At 45.8% G+C, this 23,482-nt stretch overlaps 1 protein-coding gene across 1 annotated transcript in view; it reads left to right on the top strand.

The window, feature by feature from the left end:
* Positions 1-22,049, top strand: part of KIAA0196 (KIAA0196 ortholog) — a 53,346-nt gene extending 31,297 nt beyond the window's left edge. The window contains exons 17-28 of the mRNA XM_015421343.1: positions 715-816; positions 1,447-1,626; positions 6,121-6,245; positions 7,017-7,179; positions 8,844-8,946; positions 9,348-9,427; positions 12,465-12,568; positions 14,553-14,682; positions 15,510-15,606; positions 17,148-17,301; positions 19,183-19,270; positions 21,637-22,049. Of these exons, the coding sequence (XP_015276829.1) occupies positions 715-816; positions 1,447-1,626; positions 6,121-6,245; positions 7,017-7,179; positions 8,844-8,946; positions 9,348-9,427; positions 12,465-12,568; positions 14,553-14,682; positions 15,510-15,606; positions 17,148-17,301; positions 19,183-19,270; positions 21,637-21,693 (1,383 nt within the window). The 3' untranslated portion in view covers positions 21,694-22,049. The remainder of the gene's footprint in view (positions 1-714; positions 817-1,446; positions 1,627-6,120; positions 6,246-7,016; positions 7,180-8,843; positions 8,947-9,347; positions 9,428-12,464; positions 12,569-14,552; positions 14,683-15,509; positions 15,607-17,147; positions 17,302-19,182; positions 19,271-21,636) is intronic.
* Positions 22,050-23,482: the final 1,433 nt, after the last annotated feature.

Genomic DNA, 23,482 nt, shown 5'->3' with positions numbered 1-23,482 from the left:
GTGTTTGTTTTTTTCTCCACTTCAGCATTCCATTTAGCTTCTTTGAACCCGATTGGTCGTCTCTAAACAGGGAGAAAAGAAGGCAGAATTTTCTCCTGTCCATCACAGCATCCTTCAACTGCCTTTCATTTCGGGGTTTGCTCCGAAGTAGGGCAGAAATATTTGCCTTTTCAGAGTGAGCACGATGCTTATTGTCATGTCTTACAGTGCCATCACTAAGCTAAATCTAATTGCTGCTTACCTCTGCAATGTCATCTCATTTACAACGTGATCCCCAATTTGCTAGAAACTCCTATATGTCTGTTCCCCAGAAGAAGAAGGAACTGAAAAATGGGGGCCAAAGCAGTCAATCACAAAAACAGCCCTGACAAAACACACCAAATGGGGTGAATGTGTGGGGAGGTTAGGGTCTTTTGTGTTCAGAAGCAAACTTTGCTCTTGGGGGGGGGGGAGCAAGGTGGGTTAACATTTGGCACAGCCCTAAGTAAAAATGCACACCATAGGTTACATTTTATTACCCAATAGCAGAAGCATAATTTCAGCCCCACCTACCTCACAGGGTGTCTGTTGTGGGGTGGGGAAGGGAAAGGAGTTTGCAAGCCACTCTGAGACTCCGAGTGAAGGGTGGGGTATAAATCCAATCTCTTCTTCCTCTTCCTCTCTTGTAGAAGGATTTTTTATAGCTAAGACTTTTTTGTATTTGTGCATACTCAGGTGGACCCAAAGCAGCTGCTAGAAGACGGGATAAGGAAGGAGCTGGTAAAACGTGTTGCCTTAGCTCTGCACCGCGGACTCACCTTCAACCCTAAAGCCAAGGTGCTAATCAAATCCTCCACATTTTTTCCCCTTTTTCTTCTTACATACACAAGTCATCTGTGACTACTTCTTATCAGTGTATAGAATATAAAATCTTAGAATATAGAATGCAGGTTTCTTTGTTCCAGGTTTCTCTTCTCCTTTTTTAACTGTCAAAAAGGCCAGTTTTCATTTGTGCCATGCAGACTTCTGACATATTCTTAATCACGCACATGCTGACCCCATGAGCAGAATTCAGCACCATTTAGGGATTTGTTTTGCCAAAAGTTGATTCATGGGGCCACTACTATGCACAGTATCTGTGGCCGGAAAATCGTCATAGATTTGCTAAAAACTATGGCCAGCACATGTTGAGAGGCTCATTCGAATGACCCCTTGGTTTAAGCTGTTTCACAGTAGATCTGGTTTGGCATGAAGACTTTGCAGGACCGTGAGTTGTACAGAAGCTGCAAATAAGAGATCCTGCAAGTATACTCTTGTGACAATTGCTGTCAATGATGGTGTGTATAGCAATTTTTCAGGGCACAGATGATGTTACGGCCCTTGGCAAGAGTCACCTCTGTAGCAGCCCTATTTGAAATGAAAGTGAGATCTCTCCTTGGCATGCTGAAACTTCCCTCCCTTTCACAGCCCAGCGAACTCATGCCCAAGCTGAAAGACATGGCAGCCACTATGGATGGGTTCCACCGCTCCTTCGAGTATATCCAGGATTACGTCAACATTTACGGCTTAAAGATTTGGCAAGAAGAAGTGTCCCGGATTATCAATTACAATGTGGAACAGGAATGCAATAACTTCCTACGGACAAAGGTACGAGAAATGCTGGCTGATGAATTTTGGAATGTTTGGACTGTTTTTAAAAATGGCTGGGGTGTGTGTGCAACCCTGTGATTTATTCCACTGGTTAAATCACCTGGAGGCGGAAGTCCCATCCTTCCATTCCGTGTGCCCCACTGGAGCTGCGGCTGGAGGTGGTGCTGCCCCAGTTAATCCAGAATGTTTTTTAAAAAAAACAATTTTATTAGGATATATCAATAAGTCAAACTATACATCATCTTATCAACTATCTTATATCCTTTTCTCCTAGTATCCCCCCCCCTTCTGACTTCCCGCAGTGCTCCAATCTCCATTCCAAATCTTATATTTTTCCTCTTTTTTCCCTTCTTCAGTAATTAAACTCTTCAGGTAACATATCTTTTAACTGCTGTTCTTACATGTTTAAGCTAACTCTCAATGTCCTTCTATCTTCAGTAGTTATCAAAGCAAAATAGATTATTTTTCACATCCCAGTATTTCTCTAGATATTTTTTAAGGTCTTTCCAGTCTGCAAAGAATTCTTCCACTTCCTGATTCTTGAGCTTTCTTGTCATTTTGTCAATTTCAACCATAAAAAGTAACTTTTTTAGCCACTCCCAGATCCCGGGTGTTTTTTCTTGCTTCCAACATTGAGCATATGTCATTCTGGCAGTTGTAATCATATACCACATTAAAGTCCGTTTTACAATGTTGACTTCTTCCATTTTAAGTCCCAAAAGTAACATTTCAGGCTCCTTCTTAATTTTACATTTCATAATTTTCTCCATCTCATTATGAACCTCAGTCCAAAAATCTTTTGCTTTGTCACAAGTCCACCACATATGGTAGAAAGAACCCTCTATTCTTTTACATTTCCAACATTTGTTTGACATATTACTGCTTATATTTGCTATCTTTTTTGGTGTCATATACCATCTATACAAGTTAATCCAGAATGTTGTGCTGCAGAGTAGTAGGTGAATATGCTCTGCCATACCAGTAGCAGCAGCCAGAAACAGATGCAGCATGTTAACTTGCACAAAACTTCTTGATCTTGCACAAAACCATTAAGGACCACATAGTCTTGCTTGGCATGGACGGTGAGTTAGGCCAAACTTAAGGGAGGACTTTGAGGAGGTATTTACTAAAGCATTCAGATGGCAGGAACGATCTACATTTGGCGGGGGGGGGGGTGAAGTGACTTCAAATTGCAGCTGACTTATGGCGACCCCATAGGGATTTCAAGGCAAGAAGGGAGGGCAGGAAGGGTTGCATCAGTGCTTGGTTCTCATGGCCCTTTCTTACACGCCCAGGGAAAAGCTGATCACCACTTTGGGGTCAGGAAGCAATTGTTCTCCAGGCCAGATGTCATCTTCTGAGCATGGAACAGGGGTCATTGGGGGTGTGGAGGGGGAGGTATTCATGAATTTCCTGCATTGTGCAGCGGGTTGGACTAGATGACCCTGGAGATCCCTTCCAGCTCTATGATTCTATTAGAGACGGTTTGCCATTGCCTGCCTCTGCATGGCAACCCTGGAATTCTTTGGTGGTCTCCCATCCAAATACTAACCAAGGCCCACTCTGCTTAGCTTCTGAGATCTGACCTGGGCCACCCAGGTCAGGGCTTACATTGATATCCTTTTTCCTTAATGCCCCACCACCACCACACACACACCAGTAAAGAGCTCTGTGGCCTGAGCTTGATCGCATGGGTCCAAAGCACTTTCTTTTCCCTTCCCTGATGTGAGATGCTCAGAGTGACTTTATGCAGCAGTTCATCCAAAAAAAAAAATTAAGACTGTTCCTGCCAGTTTTTGATTGGTGCCATTTTTGATGTCATATTTGTGTCCACTCTTATTACGTAGAACCTAATTTCTGTGTCCAGTATGGATATCAGAAAGGTATTTTTGGCACGTGATGGCTTATATTAAATTTGATGATGAGCCGGTAGATGAGCCCAAGATAGTACAGTGGTGATGTTATTAGATCCCCTAAAAATGAAATATATATGGGGACAAAGTGGACATCTGGGTCTATTGCAGGATGTGGTTCCTGAGTTTGTGTCCTTGCTGTTTGGGCCACTGTTATTGATGGAAAGCTATTTTAGCTTGGGAGGCAGTCTGTAAATGGGGAAAGTCCTGCCACGAGGCCTGTGAGAGGAAAAATACTAGTATCCAAGACAGGCTGCAAGTCACTGATGATGCTTTCAAGCGGTTTAAGTTGTGAGCTGTAGGCGACACCCAGTTGTTTGCTGTCATCTGTGTTGGGCCTGTCTTGTAACAGGCTGTCACTGGGTCCCAGTCTGACTTTGTTGATCTGCTTCTTTAGTTTACTGGGCTGGGTATTTCAAACCTGAGAATGTCTGTTGTCAATCATGCAGGTGAGACCGGCGTCCTTGTCTGAGGGATCAAAGAAGAATAATTTATAAAGTGGCTCTTGTCTGTAGACCATGGATCGTTCTGTGTTTCAGGTGGTAGTCAGAAGCATGTAGGCACGCTTGGTCTTGCAGTATAGGATGGTGCTTATGTGCCCTTCGCATAAACCTGCTTCACAAGTTACAGTGATCACATGTACATGTGTGCATCTGTTCGTAAGACACAACGTGCATTCACTTTACAAATTATCTTATTTACATAAAATATGTAAAATTACATATTTGTAAATAAAATACTCAACATTTCTCCCAGGGACTCAAGGCGGATTACACATAATGAGTCACTACAGTCAACAAAATGAGACATTCAATAGAAGAAGAGGAGGAGGAGGAGGAGGAGGAGATTGGATTTATACCCCGCCCTTCACCTGGAGTCTCAGAGCGGCTTACAAACTCCTTTCCCTTCCCCTCCCCACAACAGACACCCTGTGAGGTGGGTGGGGCTGAGAGAACTCTGACAGAAACTGCTCTTTTTCAAGGACAGCTGTGCCAGAGCTTGTGACTGACCCAAGGTCACATCAGCAGGTGCAAGTGGAGGAGTGGGGAATCAAACCTGGTTCTCCCAGATTGGAGTCCGCACACTTAACCACTACACCAAACAAGCTCTTGGGATTGTAGAAGTCTGGAAGTAAACCAGAAAGAACAGAAGTGTAGTATGACATATTAAGCAGTATGGAAAATACATAATAGGATCCTACTTGCAATAAGCTGTATATAGCAGTATAGAATCACCAAAAGCTGAACACGACTGGTTGCTTTATACTGCTGTTGTTGTTCTTAGCCAAAGTCCCAATCATTTATCCAAGTAACTTTGTGAACCATTTTGTACAGTGCAACCGTTATCTGTTTGCCCTGTTATAAACAAAACTGGTGACCAATGTCTGGATAAATGTGGGGTTTAAATCTACAATCCCAAGAGCCAGTTTGGTGTAGTGGTTAAGTGCACGGACTCTAATCTGGGAGAACCAGGTTTGATTCCCCACTCCTCCACTTGCACCTGCTGATGTGACCTTGGGTCAGTCGCAAGCTCTGGCACAGCTGTCCTTGAAAAAGAGCAGTTTGTGTCAGAGTTCTCTCAGCCCCACCCACCTCACAGGGTGTCTGTTGTGGGGAGGGGAAGGGAAAGGAGTTTGTAAGCCGCTCTGAGACTCCAAGTGAAGGGCGGGGTATAAATCCAATCTCTTCTTCTTCACTGTAACTTAGTCTAACAGTAGCATCCAGAAAACATTGTGTGGGCAACCCTTTTGAAATTATCATCACCTGCTAGCAGAATGGATCCGTGAAATCCAACCCATTTACATTTTTTTCCCTTTCATTTCTGTGACAAGTCCACACCTGCACACTCGTACTGACATTTTTCTGCTGTGTTGGTTGTCTTGTCCCTTTGCTGGATTCCTTCTTTCTGATAGCATCCTTCTCTTCCTGCTGTGAAAGTGTCAGAGGTACGGAAGTGATTCATAACCACACAAAGTGTTGTTTTGCCTCCCCTCCCCTCCCCACCTTCAGTCTTCTGCTCTTCCAGATGCATGGGCTATGAAAGTGACTGCCGCACATTCAGGAAATGGAAGATCCAAATACAGACAGAAGCATTTTCTGAATGTTGGCAATGACCGGTGAACGTCAAGTGTAAAGCCAGCCTAGAGCATCCAAGCAGACCATCCTCATGTTAGCACTGTGAAAATGATAGGGCTGGCTGCAGAGGATGATGGTACAAATAAGCATTTGCTAGTTCCCGCCATGGGCATACAGCCCACTTTCCCTGTTATTGCCACTCTTCCCACTACTAATGGAACACCCAAGGATGCCAGAGTTGACATGAAGGAATCCTTACTATGCATGCCCCTCCTCTGCCTGGTTAAGGGAACCCAATGAGCATGCCAGAAAAAGGACCCTCAACATTTTTGGTTTGGCGCTGCATAGAGATTCTATCGTACAAACAGAAGCAATAGAATGTTTTTAAATACAATTTGGAATTGGGTCCATTCCAGCAGAAGGCAATAGGAGCCTTCCCCTTAAAGCAAACGTTTTGTTAAACAAGGATTGCACTCCGAATAATTTCAGTATCTGTCTTTCAGATTCAAGATTGGCAAAGCATGTACCAGTCCACTCATATTCCAATACCCAAATTTGCGCCCATAGACGAATCTGTTACATTTATCGGTCGACTCTGCCGAGAGATTCTGAGGATCACAGACCCTAAGTGAGTCGTATATGGAATTTACATATATTCTCCTACGTATTGGGCTAGTTCTAGTAGCATAGCATTTGCATAATTGTGCATAAAATCATGGCTGTGCCGAAATTTCACCCAGACTAATCTGGAACAAAAGACCAGGGTTTTTTTCCCCCTAAGGTAATCCCAGCCTATTTTGGATCTCATAGGCAAGATCGTAATATCATGGTGTCATACAGCCGATCATATTTTTCAGCAAAATGATATCATGAGTGCAAATTGAAGTCCATGGAATGTCCTACCCTCACTCTGAATAGGTTAACTTCTCCCCCATTTTGCACAGCCCGTATGAACAGTTATCAAAAGGAGGGGTGTTTCACTGCAGGGAAGGGTTTCTCACAAAACATGCATACAAGTTACATTTCAGTTCAGCACTAATGTTCATTTCCATAATGTTTGGCACTGAATTTACCTTGATTATAACAATACTTTGAATATCTCCTTAGCAAATGTGGCTGCATTCTAGGGCCATTTTGAACTGGTGGCCAATCCTTGGCACATGGGTGGGATCCCACTGGTTTTTTTACTCAATCTCTCCCAATTCCCTTCCTTACTGCCTCTCCTGTCCCACATGGATTTTGGCCATGTAGGCTCCATGATTCCCAGTTTATTTGGGGTGGGGGTCCAGTGGCAAAACCTTCCTACTTTTTCACCAGCAGAGAAGCTGGTGGAGCCAACGTTAGAGGACCCTTCCGTAGTATCTGAAATACACCGTCTCTTTTTCCTGTTTCCCATCAGAGTTGCTTGCTACATCGACCAGTTGAACACCTGGTATGATATGAAAAATCATCAGGAAGTGACCAGCAGTCGGCTGTTTTCAGAGATCCAAGACACTTTGGGCACCTTTGGCCTGAACGGTTTAGACAGGCTTCTCTGCTTCATGATCGTAAAGGAGCTTCAGGTAAGACATACTTGGGACCAGCCCGTTTTCAAAGCAGTTCAGGGAAGTGTCTCAGAAAGACAAACACTCCGCGCCTTTACATTTATCCATGTTTGCGATGCATGTTTCTGAGTGAAACATGGGTTCCGTTCTGTGTTTATTCTCATGGCTGAGAATCTGGGGGTTACTGTTGATTCAACCAGATTCACTACTGTGGAAGGCCGTTAGCGTTGTAGCCAAGTTACTGAAATTAAACAAGGAAAACAAGGAAATGGTATTCCAATCAGCACTTGATCAGGTAATATGCTGTGCAGCTGTAGTGTAGTGGTTAAGTGCGCGGACTCTAATCTGGGAGAACCGGGTTTGATTCCCCACTCCTCCACTTGCACCTGCTGATGTGACCTTGGGTCAGTCACAAGCTCCGGCACAGCTGTCCTTGAAAAAGAGCAGTTTCTGTCAAGAGTTCTCTCAGCCCCACCCACCTCACAGGGTGTCTGTTGTGGGGAGGGGAAGGGAAAGGAGTTTGTAAGCCGCTCTGAGACTCCAAGTGAAGGGCGGGGTATAAATCCAATCTCCTCCTCCTCCTCCTTATTATAGAACTTGCCTGTTGGAAGCCTGGCGGGGGTGTGTGTGAGAGTCACTGGCACCTTCAGTGGGACTGTGGCAACTGGATCTCGCTGCAGGCAACTGCCAGGGTACATTGCTGTGTACCGATTTCAACAGAGTTGCCCTGGCAGAAGGAAATGGGTCTCGTTCTAAGGGTCAAGCTAGAGCCATTTATTGGGCTATTTGCGCTGGTTCCCAAAGTGGGCAGTACCGCCCCCTTGGGGGTGCTTGAACGATCCAGGTGGGCTGGAACGATCCAGGTGCAGATCCACAAACTGCATCTTTTTGTCCACTTCTTGAAGGTAGATGTCCAGGGGGGCGCTAAGTAATTTATTTTTTCTGAAAAGGGGGCGGTAGGCCAAATAAGTTTGGGAGCCTCTGGGCTATTGCCTTCGTTGTTCCATGCAGCATACTTGTGAAGCTAGATAACAGCCGTGCCCTTTTACACACTGGACAACTGATGGAAAGTTGTGTGGTTTGCCAAAAGCCCTTCTTTGTAAGGGCACAAGAAGTAACTTCTGCATGTTTCTAATATATATATAAATAGTGGTGTCATACATGTCTCATTGAAGCTGCCTTATCCTGAGATAAACCCTTGGTCTGTCGAGGTCAGTGTTGTCTACTCAGACCGGCAGTGGCTCTCCAGGGTCTAGGACAGATGTAACTTGCTTCACCTGCTCCATGCTCCTTTTAACTGGAGATGTCAGGAATTGAACCTGGAACCTTCTAAGTGCAGATGACATGCTCTACTACTCAGCCATGGTCTCTTCCAGCATACTTCAGTGATAAACTTTTCCAAAGGGCATAACTTATCAAGACAATATTTGCATGTGTGTCACAAAATTGCCCCCCATCTTTAGGGAAGGTTGTCGAAATAATTGCTGAATGCCATTTGTTGATTGGTTATTCACTGTGGTTTTTACTGTTCTTTCCGCTATTGCTGCTTTTGAGTTCGCTGCTGTTATTTTTTTTTAGTTCCTTTAGTTACCTAGTCTGCTTTTTAACTCTTCATTGTAAGCTACCTGTCCTTGACTGAAGCTTTAATGGTAATAAAGGTAGATTTGGCTTTCCCCCCCCAGAATTTCCTCAGCATGTTCCAGAAAATGGTGCTGCGTGATAAACCAGTCCTCGATGCCTTGAAAGTGCTCATGAATTCCGTCAATCCTCTTAAAGGAATTGTGGGTAAGTTCCATGAGCCGGAAGTCTTGGGTAGGAAATAAATTCTCACATGGGGAGTCGTTGGTGTGACTTAGTACCCTTGGGGGTGAACCACAGTACTTCTGCAAGCATAAGTGGAAGTTAGATGGCTGGTACCTTTTTAAAAACTAGATGGGATGTGCAAGGGAGGACAGGAAGGACAAATAGTTTGTGCTTCCTGTCTTTAAATGTAACAGTACAAGTGTGTGTTTCAAGAAGGATGTTATCTCCATGTAGGCAAAAGAGCGCATACAATGTAGAGCTGCAAGGTGGGTGCTGAGAAGGCTGGAACTCTGCACAGAGACCCTCTTAATAAAAATAAATAAGCAGAGAACCTCGAATTCCAGATCATCTTGGATGCTTTACTCTTTGTTTCTTCATTGCAGCCAATAGTGCCAAAGTGTATTCTACAGCCATTGCCAAAACTCAGAAGATATGGGCTGCTTATGTTGATGCTATTATGAAGGTATTTGACCTTTGATGCTTTTTCTAAAATACGTTTCACCTAGGCCTTTTGTAGTGATTGTTATGTTGATGAGACATGGGCCTCTGAGTGTGTACAGAGGGCCTTTCCCTTGTGTCACCACTGCCAGCCAACAGGGATCCAGGATTAAGGGTCGAACCTTAGTCAAGGTGGCTCCAGCCACATTTGTCTCTCTGTCTTTTATGGTACCTCAAGCTAAATCGGCCTCCTCTCCTGCCCCTTCATTGATACTCAAGTGCCCTCAACATTCTGTGCCTCACAGAGACTAATGAGCATGCTTGTGCTGTCTTGACTGGCTGCCACAGAGACCACACACTGGAAGCTTGTAAACACAGTCCAGAATCAAGGTCAGTCAGAGCCAAAAGTCAAGAGCCGGGAAGTCAATTCAAGGTTGCAAGGAAGGACAAGGAGCGGCTGTAACACACGCAGGAGCAGGTCTGAGTGAGCAAAGCTCCTGCGGCGTTGAACCAGGTGTACTGAGTGCTTTTGAGCAGGTCCTTCCTTCCCTGGGGTTGAGTCTGCAAAGGCTTACAGCTCTTCCCTCTGCAGGAGCTGGAGTCTGACACTCCTTCTTTGCTCCTGCATAGTCAGCCTCTAGCGTGCCCTACATCTGGGGTACTCAGGAGAACTAGGCGGGGAGTCTGGCCTCCGGGTGTCCGCAACTGGGGATGCTGGGCCAGGCTCAGGATTGGCCTCTCCTTCTGGCTGCACTTCCTGTGCAGCTGCTGGGGACTCTTCCTTCTCAGGTATATTTGAGGGTTCTTCTTCTGGGCTGACTCCAGAGGAGGCTGGGTTGCTCCCTGCCTCCTAGTACCCACAACAATGCTTACTCCTCATCAAGCTGTTGTCTTCCACCCTGCCCACCCTCCTGGTCGCTGCTTTTCATCAAAAAATGACACTGCCAGAAGATCCTATCCTGAATTCTCCAGCATCACATGCAGTTCAGCCCTAAAAATTCATTCCTTGCACTTTATGTTACTTTTTGCACTGATGATGCTGACAGGACATCATGCTTATTTGATCTTTAGAGCTCATGCCTAAGTCAGTGCCATCTAGTTGCAACCGACTTATGGTAACCCCAGCCAGGGGCTTTCAAGACCAGAGATGAGCAGAGGTGGTTTGTCATTGCCTCCCTCTGCAGCGTCTTCTTTGGTGTTCCCCCATCCAAGTCATGACCCTTCTTAGCTTCTGAGATCTGGTGAGATCAGGCTACTGCATGCCACACCTGCCTTCCTGAAGATAGCAAATTCTGTGTAAAGTGCCATCAAGTTGCAGCCAACTTATGGTGACCCAGCAAGGGGCTTTCAAGGCAGGTGAGAAGCTGAGGTGGTTTGCCAGGGCCTTCCTCGGTGGTCTCCCACACATGACAGCTGCTGCTTATGCCACCATCGTTCCTCTGGGGAATGGGGAGGGGAGGCGATATTGGCAAGGAGAGCAGAAGCTGCCTAATGAGTCCCTTTTGCCTGATGTCACCATTAGGATTTGAGAAGGAGCCCTGCTACAGCAACCATGGTGGTGGTGCGAGGAGGGGCCTGGAACCCGAGGCGGTTTGGGGCTCTGGAGGTCAAAACCAGAACTTTGAATTTAAGGCAGAGGTGACCTAAGGCAGAGGTGACCCAATGCAGTCTTGAGCAGCAGCATTCCACCACTAGGGGTCACTAATAATCTGTTCCAAATCAAATCAAATGTATTATTACGGTTCGTGACCAGCACATAATAATCTGTTGGAACATATGAAACAAACTGTTGGAGTAGTCACTACTCAGGGCTTTTTTTGTAGAAAAAGCCCAGCAGGAACTCATTAGCATAATAGGCCACACCCAACAGCAGAAACGCATTAGCATATTAGGCCACACCCCCATGTTATCAGAAGTGTGCTCATCCAGCCACACCCACCTTTTGCTTCTTATTCTGTTTGCTTTGTTGTCAAAACTCAGGGCTTTTTTTGTAGCAGGAACTTCTTTGCATGTTAGGCCACACACCCCTAATTTAGCCAATCCTAATGAGATTCTGCTGTTAGGTGTGGCCTATTATGCTAATTAGTTCCTGCTGGGCGTGGCCAACTCAGGAGCCAGCTGGAACTCCGTTCCTGTGCGTTCCTGCCCAAAAATAGCCCTGTCACTACTACTTTACTCAGTTACACAATTCCTGTTGAGTGGGCTCCCCTTTTTAGCTTAAAGTGATTAAAATGTGGAATTCGCTGCCAGAGGACAGGCATAGACTGCTTGAAAAGGGGATTAGATAGATTCATGGAGGATAAGTCTATCAATGGCTACTAACCATGGTGACTGAGGAGAGCCTCCATGTTCAGAGGCAGTACACAGCGTGTTCTTTCTCAAATCTTATGGCTGCAGTTACGAGGCTTTAAATATTTTCCCAAGCATCGTCAGTTCTCTGTTAATGTAGGTGGAGTGAGGGGGTTAAAAACAGCAGAAAGCACAAATACTGTTCAGGCGAAGGCTGAGATGAGCTTGCGAAATCAATCCAAGTAGGATTTCACAATTAAATTCCCTTCACAATTTCAGTGACGTGGTCACAATTCCTAGTGAGTGGGCTCTCCTTTTTAGCGATCCCTTTTCCCCGTTCAAGTGTATGGAAACGAGTAGCAGTGAGTTGGGTCCCTTCCCTGCCCCACCCCCTGGGAAATCCATTTGTGCAGGTTGGTGGACTCCCTGCAACTGAATTGAGGTACAGTGTGTAGAGGGCAAGAGGAAGAATTTGACAAATGTGTTCCCTCTCCCCCAATTGTGCAAGGTCGTGCTCTGTTTGTAGAAATGCAAGAGGGAAGACAGGCAATTCCCACCAATGTCCTGGCAACCACAGCCACCTGTGCATTGTTCCACTCTGGTCCTGAGAATCCCCAAATCCTTGAACAATTTTCGGGAGCACAGGAGGGGAAGAAGAAGTTATCCATTCCATGTGCTCATTTGGCTCATGGTTTATGGTATCCAGCTTGGGATGCTTTAAGCAATTAAGTGCTTACTTCCTTTTCTTTTTCTCCCTTTTCCACCCTTCCCAGGTTGGGCAGATGCAAATACTAAGACGCCAGATAGCCAATGAACTTAATTATTCCTGCAGATTTGATTCTAAGCACTTAGCAGCGGCGCTGGAAAACCTCAACAAGTAAGCATCAGAAACCCACAATGACATCCACACGATTGTTATAAAAATTGGGGAAGTGCATGGTTGTCAATGTTTACAAACCTCCTGCAGTCTCATGGCCAGCACATGCCTTATCAACCTACCCTCATCCTTCTGCATATGCTGGTGACATTACCAGCCACCATGGAAACTGGAGATGATGGAAACCGTTAATGATAAGAACGATGAGGCACTTGTCGACTGGGCTGAAAAACATGGCTTGCATCTTGTTTTTCGACTCTAAAGACGGAGTCATCTTCAGATCAGTGGATGGAATAGAGAATCCACCCCTGATTTAACATTTGTTTCATCTGATCGGAGACGTCAGCCCTTGCCTATATCCAGATGTGTCCTTGAGGCTTTCCCACACAGTCCGCATCGACCTGTAATCCTTGAGCTAGGAATCCAAATATCAGTTATCAGGTCTTTTCCAGGACCAAGATGGGACTTTAAGAGGGTGAATTGTAAAGGTTTCAGTGAAGATCTGGACAGGTGTCTTGGATCTGTTGGAGCTGTTATACCTACGGCCAAAAGACACATTCCTCAGGGGTATCCGAAAGACTATATTCCAGGCTGGAGCGACCAGAGCCAGAGGCTGTATCAAAATTTCCTTGACAGCAAAGACCCCAGAAGTAGCAGATGAACTACTCCATGAACTCAACCCTGCACATAGAGCAGCTCTGCTGTTTTGGGTGGAAAGAGGGGGGGCTGCAAGGAAGTGGGGTCATAACCAATGTTCCCTCTAAGCTGCAGAACCTTGTGAGCAAAAATTCCACTTTGTGAGCTCCTGGCATTAACATTGTGAGCGAGCAGTTTGGCGACTGCATCAACTAGCTTGCTCTGGAGCCCTCCTTCCCGAGCTAAGGCAAAAACCTGTGAGCCGGAGGCTAAAGAACTGTGAGCTAGCTACTAACTCAGCTTAGAGGGAACACTGGTCATAACCCCAGGTGCTTCAGAGCAGGGTGCAAGAAAATTACTTTCTATTTGGCCAGCTGGGTGGGCAACCAGTTTTTGAAACTCCCATAAAAGTATCCCAGACATGTATATTTACCAAAGCTGAAAGTCACACTATATGTTCGGTAAAAACTCCTAGAAGAACAAAAATCCTTCAAAATATACAGGGTCAGGGGAAAGGAGCATTCCTTTAAAACAGAATATTCTGATTGTGAGGATGGGGGGGCCGATCATTACTCATAATAAACCATGTGGCAAGTTCAGTCTTTAAAAATAGTGGGGGGGGGGATTGTAACTTCATGTAGCTATGTGGATTGAACTGTAATTTATGTACTGACTGTGAGCCGCCCTGAGCCTGCATTGTAGGGAGGGCGGGGTATAAATGTGATAAATAAATATATAAATGGTTTTGTGTTTTTTTTAATTGTGACGTAATTTGCTGGCTTACGTATTTGATGTAGCAGCTACTACCTGTCATGGCAGAGTTGGATACAGCTGTTTCACTGGCACTGCCCTCCTGGCAACAGCCCTTTCTGAGATTTCACACTAGGTACTGCCTGCATGCTATACAATGGTCGGGGCTAAATGCTTGATTTCATGGAGATTTATGGTACATTAATGATGACTAAAAGTCCACCGTTGGCTACTAACCACTGTGAGTAACGGGAACCTCTGTGTTCATAGGCAGCAAACTTCTGAAATCCAGTGCTAGAAGGCAACATCAGGGGTCTCCATGCCTAATTGTTGGTCCTCCAAAATAACTGGTTGGCCAGTGTGTGAGACAGGATGCTGGACTAGATGAACCATAGGGTGCCACTTATTTTCCTGTTTATTTCAATTTTATCTGAAACCTGAGATTCTTACGATGATGAATTCTTCTACCTGTGTAGTATGACGCGGAATATCGTGCCTTGGCTTTAAGAAACTGGAGGACTTTGCTTGCTTGTTATATTTTGCCTTTCTTTTAAAGGCCATTTAGAGTTGGTCTCCTCTCTCTGTTGTGTCTCGGTAGAGCAATCCTTGCGGACATAGAAGCCCACTATCAAGATCCGTCACTGCCTTACCCTAGAGAAGATAACACCCTTTTGTATGAGATCACAGCTTACCTGGAGGCTGCCGGCATTCATACTCCATTAAATAAGGTGAGACTCCTGTTCCCTACTGGAATGCAATTTCATTACAGCCAGAACGGTCTAACGGTTCTTCGTTCTTTCACTCGTTCATTTCGTAAGTCTGTGGCTGGAAATGAATTTTGAACCAGCATCCCCACAGCTCGCTCTAAGCTTCACGAGCTGTGACTTTAGTTCTTGTTTCGGGCTGGAATGCCTTCCTTTTTTTTTTGTGGCACTTAGTGCTAGTGAAGGGGAAGGCCCCCAGATCTCTCGAGAGGGTAGCCGTGTTGGTCTGCAGTAGAACAGCTAGATTCCAGTCCAGTAGCATCGTAGAGCCCAACGAGATTTTCGGGGTATGAGCTTTCAAGAGTTTAAACTCCCTTTGGTGTAGTGGTTAGGAGGGCGGACTCTAATCTGGGAGAACCGGGTTTGATTCCCCACTCCTCTACATGCAGCTGCTGGTGTGACCTTGGGTCAGTCACAAGTTCTCTCAGAGCTGTTCTCTCACGGGCAGTTCTCTCGGAGCTCTCTTAGCCCCACCTACCTCACAGGGCGTCTGCTGTGGAGAGGTGAAGGGAAAGGAGATTGTAAGCACTCTGAGACTCCTTCGGGTAGTGAAGGGCGGTGTATAAATCCAATCTCTTCTTCTTCTTCTTCCTCAGTTATCTGATGAAGGGAGCTTTGACTCTCAAAAGCTCCTTCCCCAAAAATCTTGTTGATCTCTGTGGTGCTACCAGACTCAAAGCCAGCTACACGGAACAGAGATAATAAATTTCTAAACGTGTTAGACCACTGGACTGGCAATATGAAAATCCAACTAAACGGTTCCTTCCTCCCTTCCCTTTCTTCTTTTCCAGATCTACATAACTACAAAACGACTGCCATATTTCCCCATTGTGAATTTTCTGTTTCTGATTTCCCAGCTGCCGAAGCTCCAGTACAACAAAAACTTTGGTATGGTAATACATTGTCTCTGTGCCTTTAAGCATGGCTGTCAAAGAGCTTTCTTTCTGTCTAGTGCGTCTTTAGTCCATCTCCAAGGAACTCAGAGCCACACGCAGATCTTTCTCTTCCCTTCAATGTACTCTGATTACGTGTGCAGCAATTGGAAAAGACAAATTTTTGTAACCAGCTGTCAGCACAACTGAAAGTTCATTTGATGAGGTTTTGTAATCAAATGCTTGGAGAGACGGGCATGGAAACATGAAGCTGCTGTATATGTAGTCGGGCTATTTGCCTGTTAAGTTTAATGTTGTCTCCTCTGACTGGCGGCAGCTCTCCAGAGTCTCTGGCAGAGGTCATTCACATCTCCCCTTACACGATCTTTGTGAATGGGTATGCGTGGGACTGGACCTGGGACCTTTTGTATACAAAGCAAATGCTGTGCCACTGAGCCATGGCCCTGCCCCATGAAAATCAGAAAGTTACAGCGGTGCCATCAGGGCCAGATTTGCGTTAGAGGCAATGCTCCCTCTAAGCTGTGGAGTCTTGAGAGCAAAAATTCTACTTTGTGAGCTCCTGGCATTCAGGGGTCATTTCGTAGAAAAAGAGCTAGGGGGACTCATTAGCATAACTCATTAGCATATGCCACACCCCCTGACATCAGGGGCCCGGCGGTGGCCCTGCAAGGCCAGCGGGAGTGCGAGGAAGCCCCGCCAGGCAGGCAGGGGTGGGGAGAGGCGGGGAGGAAGCAACTTACCCTCCCTCTTCTCCTGCCTCCTCCTGGCTGAATGAGGGCTGGAAGCAGGGCAGCCGGAAGCAGGGGGTGGGGCTTCGTCATGTGCCCCACCCCCCGCACCTCACCCGGGGGGACTGCGTTCCCCCGCGTTCCCCCCCGAAATGACCTCTGCTGGCATTAAAGTTGTGAGCGAGCAGTTTTCTGGCTGCGCAAATTAGTTTGCTCTGGAGCCATCCTTCCTGAGCTAAGACAAAAACGTAAAAGCCGGAGGCTAAAAAACTGTGAGCTAGCTCACACTAACTCAGCTTAGAGGGAACACTGGTTAGAGGCCCAGCTCATCACCTCCATAGGGGGTTCCCCCACCAAATGCAGCTACCAAGCCCTATTGAGCTCAGTGTTTCTGAGAACACAGAATACTGAGCAGTATTTCCATCTGAGAAAGTAGCAGTCGGCTGCCTTTGCAGATACCCACTTCGCCCCTGTGCTGTTCCTGAGGGTCCACTGCCCACCAGAAGTAAAGGGGGGCAGGAGGAGGAAGAGGGAAAGTCCCATTCCTCAAAGCCATGGGTGGGTGGATACACTTATCTGTGGAGTCTGTCCCTGGTCAGCAAACTGCTCCACTAGTGCAGTCATTCACCATGCAGGTAACTTTCTCCTCACTCCTTTGGTGGCATAGATATAATCCCCCTGACCCACAATGGTTAGGTATTACATGCGAGCAGTAAGCCACCGCAGAGACCTATTCAAAATGGCTTCCACAAAGTGGCTGTTTCATGGACTGGAAGAAAGTGGGGAACTTGTCTGGTTATCTTTTCAGGGATGGCCTGCAGGAAGCCAGCTGACCCGATAGACTGGCCACCTCTGGTGCTCGGGCTGCTTACTCTGCTGAAGCAGTTTCATTCACGATATACTGAACAGTTTCTGGCTCTGATTGGCCAGTTTGTTCGGTCGACGATGGAACAGTGCACGAGGTACCCCCTTTTTGCTTCCCTTAGAACCTTCTAGGCAAGGCCTTCTCTTCACAGGCAGGTGGCTTATTGGACTGGACCCTTTCCAGTTGGGGGGGGGGGAATCATTTTTGAATGATCCCCTACATAAATGAAGAAACTTCCCTGCAAGGAAAAAACTAATACTTTAGGAAAAGAGATTCTGAGGAATTTCATATTACCTTTTTTAACCTGTTTTGAAGCCGTTTTTGATCTGTCATGGAGTAAACCGGTATAGGGCTGCCATTTCACACATCGCTTTCCCCTTTCGGTAAAAAGCTGGATCTGAAGCGGTTTGCCATTTCAGACTGCACCGCTTTTTCCCCACCGTTTTTCGCTCGCGCGGGCAATCTCTGCCTTTAAAAAAAAAAAACGTTCGCTTTATAGCGCTATAGCAGTATAACAAGACACTCCAGGCATTCCAATGGCGTTGATATACTGCTGTTTCGTTATAGCGCTATAACGCTATAAAGCAAACATTCCAAAAAAACAACCGGAGATCGCCCACGCGGGCGAAAAACAGCGCATCGGAACTAGGAGAGGAAACTGAAGACTACTTGGAAGCGGTTGACAGGTAAAACGCTTCAGCCCCGTTTCCTAAATGGGACAGAAGCGTTTGTGTCTGAAATTACAAATATATTCCGGTAGGGAACCGGTTCTAAAACGGTTCTGTCTGAAATGACAGACCAGAAACTGTTTGGGAATCGTTCCTCTTCCGGATTATATCGTCTGTCTGAAATTCCTCTCTAACATACCACATGCCCTGCTAGTTTTCTACTCTGAGAGATTTGTAAAATCTACAGGAGAGCTTTCTGTGTTCTCCCTTACTCCAGTCTGAAGTGGAACAACCCATTCTGCCACTTTTTGACTCAAACACCTCATGCCCACATTACGGGGTCTGTGGAGACCAGAGTGGAAATGACTTTGTTCTCTTCCTTGTTTCATTATAGCTGGGGTCCCCAACCTCTTTGATCCTGTAGGGCAACTTTGGAATTCTGACAGAATGTGGTGAGCGCAGCCACCAAGCGGCTGTCACAAAAGGTGGAGCCAGACATACAATGGCTGCCACAGCTTACCTTCAGGGTTGTTTTTTTCTTTTTCAAGTGTTTGATAAATACTAATACATTTCTGTGAAATCATAGGGACATAAATCCTGTTTCAATAAGCTTCCTCAGAGCAGAATACACGTACCCTCTAAATTTCCTTCTCACTCAGTTACTTGGCTGCATGTTCTCTCTGATGGGCATGAATAGCTGTGAGAGAGAACATGCAGCCAAGTGAGAAGAAAATGTGTGGAGTCTACATGTATTCTGCTCTGAGGAAGCTCACACAGTGGCCAACCAGTTCCTCTGGAGGGCCAACAATAGGAACATAGAAACCGAGGCCTTCCCTGATGTTGCATCCTGACTCTGAGATTCAGAGGTTTAGTGCCCCTGAATGTGGAGGTTCCCCTCAGTCACCATGACTAGTAGCCATTGATAGACTTATCCTCCATGAATCAATCTAATCCCCTTGTAAAGCTGTTTATTCCTGTGGCCATCACAACATCCCGTGGCCACAAATTCTACGTATCAATCATTCCCTCTGCAAGCAAGGTGCCACCACTAAAAAAGCCCTGTATCGAGTCACACCAGTCTCATGCTGAACACAGGGGCACAAAAAGCAGGGCTTGTGGGGCAGATCTTACCTGGAAGGCTGCACAATATTGGGAGGAGGTGGTCCTTCAAGTTTAGGAATGCATACTGTACAGTGTGTGTGTGTGCGCGCGCAATTTTTAAACTACTATTTTAAAATCCTGCTTAAATTTAAGAGGTTATCTGTTGCTTCCAAATGATCATTCACCCCTGGGGGGTTCTGTGTCTGTAGCCAGAAGATCCCAGAAATGCCAGCAGATGTTGTGGGGGCCCTGCTTTTCTTAGAAGACTACGTTCGGTATACAAAACTTCCACGAAGGGTAAGTGATTTGAGCTAATTCAGAAAAAATGCACAGGAATCTTTGGACTCACTTTCTTCTATATTAAGCCTGTTTTTGGTATCTGTCATGAATTAACCCTTGGGCCAATGTAGAGATTGGCTATAGCTTGTAGAATATATTAGTAAAAGGATGTGGAAGTTAAGGACATGAGAACAGCCCTGATGGATCAGACTGGTGATCCATCTAGCATCCTGTCTCACACAGTGGCCAACCAGTTCCTCTAAAGATCCAAGAACAGGGCAATAAAGGCCTTCCCCTGATGCTGCCTCCTGGCACTGGGATTGACTGCCTCTGAATGTGGAGGTTCCCTTTAGTCACCATAACTAGTAGCCACTATCTTGCACGTATCTGTCTAATCTAGGGTTGCCATTTGCCCAATGGAGGCAGGGAGTCCTCCAATTTTGTGAGCTCCTGCACGCTGCCGGCTAGCTGGCCAATGAGAGGGAATCCCCCTCCCCCGACTATCTTGCACGTATCTGTCTAATCTAGGGTCGCCATTTGCCCAATGGAGGCAGGAAGTCCTCCAATTTTGTGGGCTCCTGCACGCTGCCGGCTAGCTGGCCAGTGAGAGGGAACCCCCCTCCCCCAAAAGTGGCATCGCATGCGACATTGCCTGCATCACCTGGAAGTCATGTTGGCAATGTCAGATTTTTGCCCAAAAAACAGTGTTGCCCCCGACATGCCTATGTCACCCGGAAGTGACATAAGCATGACGTGCAACATTACTTCCAGTGACATGGGCACGTCGGGGTGACCCTTCTGGCTCACGGAGCGTCTCCCCCCCAATCTCCCCCACTGGTGTCTCAAAAGGACTTGGCAACCCTAGTCTAAATCCCCTTTTAAAGTTCAGTCCCAGGCGTTTCCAGCCAAAAGGGTCCCAAGTAGCTTGTGCTGAAAAAAGCCCCCGTGTGAGAGCCTTGAAAGCTGCCACAAAGGAGATAAGACAGTACTGGATTGTGACTCTGAGGCAGCTTCCTATAAATGTATGTTCAGTCTCCGCTAATCACCCAGCTGTGAGATCCTGCCTGGCTTAGGCAGCTTCCCAGCTGACACAGAAAAGCATACCTCTCGGTTGCAAATAACCCACCGACACACTGGTGTTAACACTGTGAGCCAAAGCTGTAGTTTTGATTGAACTTGACCATGTTGCAGCTGTTGGAATGCATCTCTGTTTTCCGTGGCCTATTGCATGCTTCCCAGCATTTGCCCCTTTAGAAAATGTGGGCGCCCTGACCTGGATAGCCCAGGCTAGCCTGGTGTCGTCAGATCTCGGAAGCTAAGCAGGGTCGGCCCCGGCTAGTGCTTGGATGGGAGACCACCAAGGAAGTCCAGGGTCACAGAGGCAGGCATCGGGAAACCACCTCTGTTCATCTCTTGCCTGGAAAACCCCGTGATGGAGTTGCCATTTGTCAGCTGTGATTTGACAGCAAAAAAAGAAGAAAGGCCTTCGGAGGGTGGTTTTTAAAAGCTTGGGGGGGGACCAGGCAATTCCTTAGCTAGGCCTAGATTCAGGTGGGTAGCTGTGTTGGTCTGAAGCAAGAGAACAAATTTTGAGTCCAGTGGCACCTTCAAGACCAACCCCCCCGCCCGAACAGCAAAAGCAGCTCAAATTGTGCAAATGCACGTAGATCAGCTTAAACAATTCATATCGTCCACAGAAAGGCTCCTTGTATTTATGCTGCAGTGCAAAACAAAAGATTCTCAAGCCACTCTCAGACGCGCATTTGGCAGTATGACACAATTCCGTGTTGCAGAGGTGCACGTATGGGTAACATGGCCACGTGAGAAGAGACAGTCAAGCAAAAGCAGCTCAAATTGTGCAAATGCATGTAGATCAGCTTAAACAATTCATATCATGTTGCAGAGGTGCACGTATGGGTAACGTGGCCACGTGAGAAGAGACAGTCTCGTAGACCTTTCTTGCACCCTCAGCACCTCAGCAGGAGGGAAAGGATGCCAATCAGTTAAGAGAAACCTACACAACTTGCCATAGCTAATCTAGTTGTGTTATGTGCACACCATTGCTGTTTGGTATAGTGCCCTATGGAAGCAGCTTCTTCACAGCTGCCTACACATGTGAAGGGGGGACTCAGAATGCTGGATTAAATGCCCTGTGCTAAATGTGGCACTTGAGCAGGATTGTTCAGTGGCCAGTTCAAGACACAGTTGGCAGGCAGGGAAACAGTTCTTCCGTCAGTGAACTCTCACGTCTTGTAGCATATGAGAAAACTCTATGTACATTTAGCGCTTCTGAGTGTCTTGCTAGGAGATTAAAATTTTTTTAACATTGATAAGTGATTTTGGCAACATTTTAAACAGTACCTTGGGCCCTTCTGTCTTCTTAGGTGGTTGAAGCTCATGTGCCTAGTTTCATTTTTGACGAGTTCCGCACAGTTCTCTGACACACACACACACCCCATGGAAGGAGCAGCCCCAGGTGGAGCTACGAAGGAACCTCTGATATGTCGAGGAGGATGAAGGAGAAGGAATATAACATTTCAGAGCTGGCTTTTATTTGTGTCTTGCATAATTCTCGTACGGCAGCATGAGTTGAACATAAATCCGCAGTACTAACCCTGTTTTAAAACCTTGGCATTTATGCTCCGATCGATCGCTTGATCTTAGCTCTTGAGTATTTTGTACTTAACTTGTAATGTTGTACACAGTCCCTTATGTACAAAAATTGTTCTGTTTATGTTCATAGGAGGCCATTTTGTGGACATAGTTACTTTTTTGCACAGCAATTAAAATAATGGTATTGAAATGAGGAGGTTTAGAACTCTTTCCTGTCTTTCACATGGTTCAGAAATATTTATTAATCCCATTCTGAGGAGAGGGGAAGATTACAAGTATATGCAAAATAGGTTGGGTCCCTGGTCCTAAATAACTGATTCCCGTGGCATTTCTCCACCATGCCGATGGCCCCATGTAAACATTAATACATAGGATTAGTTCAGACATCATGTGAAACTGTGGCTTAATTTTTCTAGTTAGTGTCACTCTGTCTGTCTGAATGTGGGCCACAGCACAATACTGTGGTTGGTAAAGCTTCATTAAACCAGGGTTTGGATTCCGTTTCTTGCCCACAGTTAGACTTAACTGTGATTTCATGTGGTGTGTGAATGTGGAATGTGCCTTGATCTTCGCACCCCCCTCCATGGCTTCAAAGCAAGGTGATAAAACCAGTATTTGTCGAGGAAAACTACAGCGGGAATGACCATGTGCATGTTGAATCCTGGTTTCATGAGCCTTCACCGTGGTTTGTTTTAAGTGTTAGGTGAACATTATTGATTGCAAGCCAGGATGAGAAACCATTAAGTGTTGCATCAGCAAACCATATATCTCTTTACTTAGGTAATCTGCAAAGTTTCCCTATAAATAGCTGAACCGTGGTTTTACTGTCAGATTTGGCTAGAACACTGGGGTACAGTGCTTTTTACTGTCCTATAACCTAGAATACATCCTAAACTCCCACAGCAGCAAATTGCAAAGGAAAAATCTGTAGCAAGGAAGCTTGTCTGCCATTACTGATCAGGAATCCCCACAGAACGTAAATTGAAAAATCACAAACTAATCCCAAACCTGAGTTACTCTTCAAAGAATTCGTAGTGTAACTAACATATTTATGGTATCAATACGGATATGGACAGAATGTAAAGAATGTAGCCCATCTACAGGGCAGGCCCAGTACCAACCCTGCTGTCTGCACACATAACACAATTCAGGCTTGAGTACACCACTAGTAGCTAGATGCCCACAGGAATCACAGATCCTCAAATAAATTCAACCCACTTCCTCTGTCTCAAAAGATAATCTACACCATGTCAGGAAATATTTAATAAAACTATGCAGGCAACTTAAAGCCTGCATAAGGGGATGGAATTCAAATAAGGCTTTCTGCTTGTGCTGAGCAATATTCTTTCCCCTGTGGTAGCCCCAAACTGCCCCTCCCCCTACAAGTGCTCCATAAGATCCACCTTAAAGATCAATAGCCAGTCTGGATGTAGGTAGATGACATTGGGTTATATCCCGCCCCTCAGTTTAGCTGTCAGAAGAACATTCCTTTTTTAAAAAATCAGTGCAGTCTATGAATGGTAAATATTATACAGTGACTTGACTTCTGAATGGGAAATAAATATTTTAAGCAGTACACACGTGGCAAGGTGCTGTAATGTTTATTAAAACGTTTAG

This window comes from Gekko japonicus, unplaced genomic scaffold (genome assembly GCF_001447785.1).
Source record: "Gekko japonicus isolate JY-2015 unplaced genomic scaffold, Gekko_japonicus_V1.1 scaffold562, whole genome shotgun sequence".
Classification (NCBI taxonomy): Eukaryota; Metazoa; Chordata; class Lepidosauria; order Squamata; family Gekkonidae; genus Gekko; species Gekko japonicus.
This window is presented reverse-complemented; position numbering and strand designations above follow the sequence as displayed.